The following is a 5,998-nucleotide window of genomic DNA, read 5'->3' as shown; positions in this document are numbered from 1 at the left end:
TGTGCTAGTTTCTACTCTTCTTTCTCAACACTTCTTGCCATTGTGCTACTGAGGCTGAGCCTACTCACAGACACTTGAAGCGTTTCAACTGTAAACACACGCCGCCGCTATTGCGCGCACACTGACACATAAATATATAGCAGGTGAGAAAGCGCGACTGCGCACCGGATGTTAACGAACTTTCGCCGCCTTTAACCATGGGCGAAAGTTCGTTACCATCCGGTGCGCAGTGCTAGCGAACGCGAGAATTTCGTCAGTCTTTGTGTGATTTCGCGTGACACAGCTCGTTACTGAACAGAGAACATTATGTGGCGTTTTATAACAAGTGAGAGACCCACTAGTTCTGTGTAAGAGAGGAGAACAGAAGCAAGTGGAGAGCTGCTTGTGCGCGCCCATGTGGTAAATAATTGGGTGTTACTGACAGACTCGCTGAGGAAATGCGAGCGAGATCGTCCAGCGGAATTTTTGGGGAATGGAGCGCTTTCTCAACCATGCCCTATATACTGTTATGCTGTCAGTGGGTGCGCGCAAATGGCGGCGGCCGTGGCTTGCGTCTTTACACAGTTGCAAACGCTTCCAAGGTGGCCTGTGAGCCTACTCTACTCAGTGACGCTCACTCAAGTAACTTTGCTATGTCGACCGCGACCACAGTTCCTTTCTATTGGCGCGAGAGTCGCGTGGTATCTGTGTTGAGTGCTTTCACAGATTGATAAAATAAATCGGTAAAGCTAAACCACCAGTTATGACTACGCAAAGGTCTTATTGTTTATGTACCTCGGCCCGATACAAGTAATAATTGCGCACAAAGCTTATAACTGCCCGTTTACAAATTTAGCGGTAGCAATGGCCAGCCAACGCAGTGCAATCACTGTCCAGCTCGCGAACACACAATCGCCACGCTGCCCGCACGCCCTGCTTAGCACAAACGCACAGTACCATCAGCAGCAGCTCGCAGAAGAACACCGACACGCACCAAAAAAAAAGGTTAACTAACACCAACTTACACATGCATAGTCCACACAGTGAGCCCTGATTAATATGTAGGCCGTCATCACATACGAGGCAGCTAGGACAAAACGCTGCAAAGAGAAGCTGCAAGCCGAGTCTTTAACTTTACAAAACTGAAACGGACATGGAATTGATCCGACTGCCACCTAGTGTTAAAAAATATTATATAATTTTCAGGTGTTTGCTTTACCATGTAAACTTATTTTATATAGGTTTTTATTAAAAATTAATGTTGATAAATTACTTAGAAAATAACTGATGTTACATAATATTGATTGTAGTTAGTTATTTAAAATAAATTGTCATATTCCAATATTCTCTCTAAGATTAATTTTATAACGTACCACGAGGGGGCGTTATATATGTTTATGTCGGTGTTCAACTTTTGCATGGCCTATTACTATTAGTATTACTATTAGTATTTCTATTCGTGTTTTTCCTTTCACTGAATTGTAAAAATTTTATACAATAAGCTAAAACTTTTGTATGTAGCTTGTCGTTACGTAAAATAGTTAACATACTAATACTATCCAATCACCACGATGGTAACGCCTATGAAACATGCCGTTTCACATTTTCTTCACCAAACTAAGTCTAAGGGCCTCATGCCCATGGCCATGGTTGTGTCGGCAACCAGGAGTGTTTCAGGAACGCATCAATGTTGGGCCAACCAAACACTTTACGGACTATTCATTAAAACCAGGCCGCAGAAAACTAAATACCCACAAGACATACGACAGAAGCCATGCACGTTAACTAGAGACATGATTCCATGGGGACCAGATGAGAAAGTGCAACCGCCAGTGGCCGAAGAGTATAAGCGTGGCCATGGTGCAATACCAGATGAGAAACGTGGAGAGAAACTGCTCCTTATCTGGCGCCATAGAGGACTCAAACGGCGGCCGTGGTTTGATATAAAAGTATAGCGAGCATTTACTTTTATGTACAGTTATTAGTTTAACAGTTACTGGTGCTGAGAGGGTCTAATCCCCCAGGGTTATGCCGGAACGTACCCTGGTACTATCTAATATGCCGGACCGTACCTCGCCTACTCCACTAACGAGTCTTGGGAGTCGCCTACGCCTACTCCTTAACCTTAACCCTAACCCTAACCCTAACCATATTAAATAGTTATCCCCTAACCATGGTACGTTCCGGTATACCGGACCGTACCCAGGGTACGTTCCGGCAGTACGGTACCCTGGGGGACATAGACCCTATGAGCGTTACTGGTTTGCACGCGTACGAGCATTGCATTGGGTAAAAATAAATGCAACGACGAGGTCTCTGTTAATTGGGCGGTAGTACAGAGGTCTTACTTTGGTTTTGATATTTTTCACAGACGCTGGACAAGTTGGGAATAGGAAAGAACACTGTTAGGAACACCGCAGTGATTCAGCCAAATACTCCTAGTGTGCTTAAATTATTGTGGAAGGTATGTGTCGAAGCAACCATTTTACTTGTAACTATTTATTTCATTTCTATACAAATTTGTCCGAGAAGGAAAAGCTATCTTTGTGTGTCATATCATGTGTGATATACATGGTATTTAATGATAGACACAGGGTTGTGGGTGAAATTTTGAACCCTGTGCTGTTTTTGAGAAATGTGGGGGAAAAAAGTATTTTTTCATATAAATTTACCATTTTTGCTGTCACGTAATTAGCGATGATGTTATTGTTATTATTTTCACAGTGAGCGTAGAGACATCTCTTTTATTAAATAGATATTTTTTATTGGAATTGACTAGTAGTTGGGTTGTATTGCCATTTACAGAGGTACCTGTCCATAACCCTGAGTCTATCCTTAACAAACTTGTCTTCTTGATTAAATGGAATTTGCAGGTAAAACATTTAGTGACTGTGAAAGAAGTAACGTTTCCATGGGGAGAGGTGACAGAGGAAGACGTAGAACATTCACTTGTTAAACGTACAGGTAAGAAAATTCATTTATAATTTTTTTCATCTTACTATAATTTGCCGAATGTTGTATGTATGTATGTTAATGAAAGGCTCCATCAGTTTTGATCCAAATAGCGCCAAATTCACAGAAGAGATCGATGAATACACGGAACGGGTTCTAAACTATACTCGGTTGAAAACGATAAAAAAGGCTTAAAAGAGACAAAAAAAAGGTAAAGATTTGCCGTCTGTGAACGTTGTGCTGTAATATTTCGCCGTCTGTCAACGTTGTGCTGCATGTAAGCCCAATAATGATTTTTATGATTTTTGTAAGTCCAATAATGTAAGTAGAAATAAGCATGTAATAATGAAGTTAAATGTCAATGTCAAGGTCAATCTCTTCTCTTATCTCACTGGGTATTGAACAGTCGGTACCACATGCATCACAGTCACTAAGCCCACGCTTAGCGCGGGTTCCAGCTAGTCTTAATAATTGGGATTAATTAGGATAAACAATACCTGTAGATTTTTAATTAAAATCTTTAGCTGTGAAGTAATAAATCAATAAATCTGTGTACTAAATTTATAATTAGTGTTGCCGTGTTTAAGTAAATTGTTGATTGATCGAGTTGTTCATTGACTGATTACCTTTGACTAACATTTAGTGTTGGTAAATAAAAATGTTTATTTAGCAGTAGCCACGAATCTTATTACTACCATTCCAGGGGAATTCTTGGTCTCAAAGAAGTTGAAAATGCCTGAAGTCGCCTCCACAGAAACATATTCAAAGGTTGTTAAGGGAGACATGATCAGAACAAAGGCATACAAGGCATGGGAACAAGGAGACATGCGCATAGAGGAATACCCACCAAAACATTACTTAAGTAGTAAATGAGGCTTCAGCAGTTCTGTAATCATACATGAGTGTGTGAATGTTTATGGAGTCATGTTTGCAGAGGATTGTGTTGGCTGTTAGATAATATCAAGAGCTAATAATAATTATAGCTAGGTATTATTAGCTCTTGATAATATCTAGGTATAATCTACAAAGTTAACAAACGTGTTTTTGTAGTAATAATACAAACTTTTAAATTACATTTAGTTTTCATTAATTTATTACACTGTTCTAGGTATTTTTGACCAGTGTTCAGAACTTCAGATATATGCAACAGAATGAAAATGGTTGCTGGTAATGTTATCCTGTCTACAACATAAATATTACACGGAAAGCCAAACAGTATACACATATAATAGGAATTGATATACAGCAGCAGGCGTTAAGACAATTATAAATTATATAACTTGCCGACAACCATTTAGCAATAATCTAGAAGTTGATTAACCTTGTCTGATCAACTTGTTTGAGAAGATGTGAGAATTTCTTGTACAAGTATTTCACTAAACCAATAAGGAATAATGACAGAACATGTAGTACAACTAATATATTTAACCTAGTAATTACTACATACATTTTTAGCTACATACTGTTATTATAAGATTCACAGTTATAAGAGACTAAACAAGTTTGTTAATAAAAGTTGGTTGAATTTCGCAGGAACTCCAATGCTGCACTCTTTAGCGAGTTCTTTGCATATCGAGACATCACACACTCAATAAGAAAGATTGAAATCAAACAAGAAATCCGTATCGCTGTAATCTCCCATGAAACCAGCCACAAGACGCGCGGCCATACTGTCTCCTATGGTCTCTTCACAATCGATGATCATCTGTTTACGCGAGCGACAAAGCCGCCCTTTCATGCCGATGTCAACGTTCTGATCTGCGAAGCACAGGTAGTGTAGCTTTGGTGCCACCTGGGGACAAAACAATGGGCGCAACACCTCGGCCGAAAGCCTGCCCGATATTTTGTCATTTCCTGAGATCTGAAACAACAAATCATCGTAGCGCTATTACTACACTTGCAGACACCGCACATTGGACAAAGCAGCTTTTAAGTTCAAGATACTGTCTGTTGCACACACGCATTTTATATGAAGTGACTTGATCTCACACAACGAGATACTTTATATATCTTCATCTACTCTCTTATACTCCTGGCTCTGGGGGGGTGTTCGTGTACATGACTCTTTTAGAGCAAAACCTTGTATTTTCTCATTCCTTATGGTAAGACTCTCAAAAAAAGTTTGGGTAACACTTCTGAGTCAAGTACGTTTTTTCTGTATAGCTAATTATGCGATTTTCGGTTAGGCGCCAAAGTGAAAAAATGACAATATTGAAGTTTCAGAGCATAAATATTTATTAAGCAACCATAAACTTTCAAATTGCTCTGAATTACATTGAATGAGTATTACTAATAACTTTCTAGCATGATTTGTTGCCATAAACTTTGTTTCATGGTACGAAATGGCTACATTTTGCTCAATTTTAGCCAAAAAATAGCCAAAATTCGCGTTCACTTTGAAAGTAGCTCTAAGTATGATTGCTTCTCACTCACCCAATATTGTGGCTAGAGCTACCAAAATTGGCCAAAAGTTTCCTTATTAAGTGCTCTAAGTGACCCAACCTTCAAAACGATGCTTCCCCGCTCTATATGATGCACAGGTGTTCTATTGTAACTCAGGGTCAACCCTACCCCCCAAATAGCGCCTTTTGCGAATTTCGTCAAATGATGATAACTCCGTAAGTAAGTGACATAGGAAGTTGATTTTGTGGCAACATATAGGTTTTTTAACACTAAGGAATTGATTGACACCATTATTATACATTTTGGAGTTCACCTAATTAGAAGAAGTATAAGATGTCTACCAAATGCGATAATTAAGACACGAATTGTCGCATAGAAAGATGATTGAAGGATATACATGCATCATAGAACTGTACAGGTGGACGAAAGAAACGACAGAAGGAGAACACCCATGCATATCATGAATGCGGAATCTGTTCATGGTCTTGAACACGGAGGCAAAATTTTGACCACAACCCTAAACCATAAAGGACTTGCAATCAGCTACGCAGAGCTGCGTAGGTACCAACATGATCTCGCATCTTTCACGACACAGCACAACCAAAACCACGTTGCGCTACCCTGTCACTTTGATCCCGGGCAATTCACTTCTGTCGCCATTGAC

General features: G+C 39.7%; 2 protein-coding genes across 3 annotated transcripts in view; one reads left to right on the top strand and one right to left on the bottom strand.

The window, feature by feature from the left end:
• Window positions 1–1,368: 1,368 nt before the first annotated feature.
• On the top strand, window positions 1,369–4,473 carry LOC106810378. Its single transcript, XM_014813700.1, has 4 exons — window positions 1,369–1,928; window positions 2,351–2,443; window positions 2,853–2,943; window positions 3,635–4,473. Exons 1-4 carry the CDS (start codon window positions 1,551–1,553, stop codon window positions 3,802–3,804), a joined length of 732 nt encoding a protein of 243 aa, XP_014669186.1. The 5' UTR covers window positions 1,369–1,550; the 3' UTR covers window positions 3,805–4,473.
• Window positions 4,007–5,998, bottom strand: part of LOC106810377 — a gene marked incomplete in the record, with an annotated part of 22,765 nt that continues 20,773 nt past the window's right edge. For both annotated transcript variants that reach the window (XM_014813698.1, XM_014813699.1), the window contains 1 exon segment: window positions 4,007–4,792. In XM_014813698.1, coding sequence (XP_014669184.1) covers window positions 4,520–4,792 — 273 coding nt within the window.

This window comes from Priapulus caudatus, unplaced genomic scaffold, assembly GCF_000485595.1.
Source record: "Priapulus caudatus unplaced genomic scaffold, Priapulus_caudatus-5.0.1 Scaffold436, whole genome shotgun sequence".
Taxonomy (NCBI): Eukaryota; Metazoa; Priapulida; class Priapulimorpha; order Priapulimorphida; family Priapulidae; genus Priapulus; species Priapulus caudatus.
The sequence above is the reverse complement of the archived record's forward strand: the minus strand, read 5'-3'. Positions and strand labels throughout refer to the sequence as shown.

Excerpts from the sequence above, each read along its gene's own strand:
- LOC106810378 (XM_014813700.1), top strand. The coding sequence starts at position 1,551 with ATGGTAACGCCTATGAAACATGCCGTTTCACATTTTCTTCACCAAACT. Across the intron at positions 2,444-2,852 it reads TGCTTAAATTATTGTGGAAG|GTAAAACATTTAGTGACTGT; the intron begins GTATGTGTCGAA and ends TGGAATTTGCAG. Across the intron at positions 2,944-3,634 it reads TTCACTTGTTAAACGTACAG|GGGAATTCTTGGTCTCAAAG; the intron begins GTAAGAAAATTC and ends CTACCATTCCAG.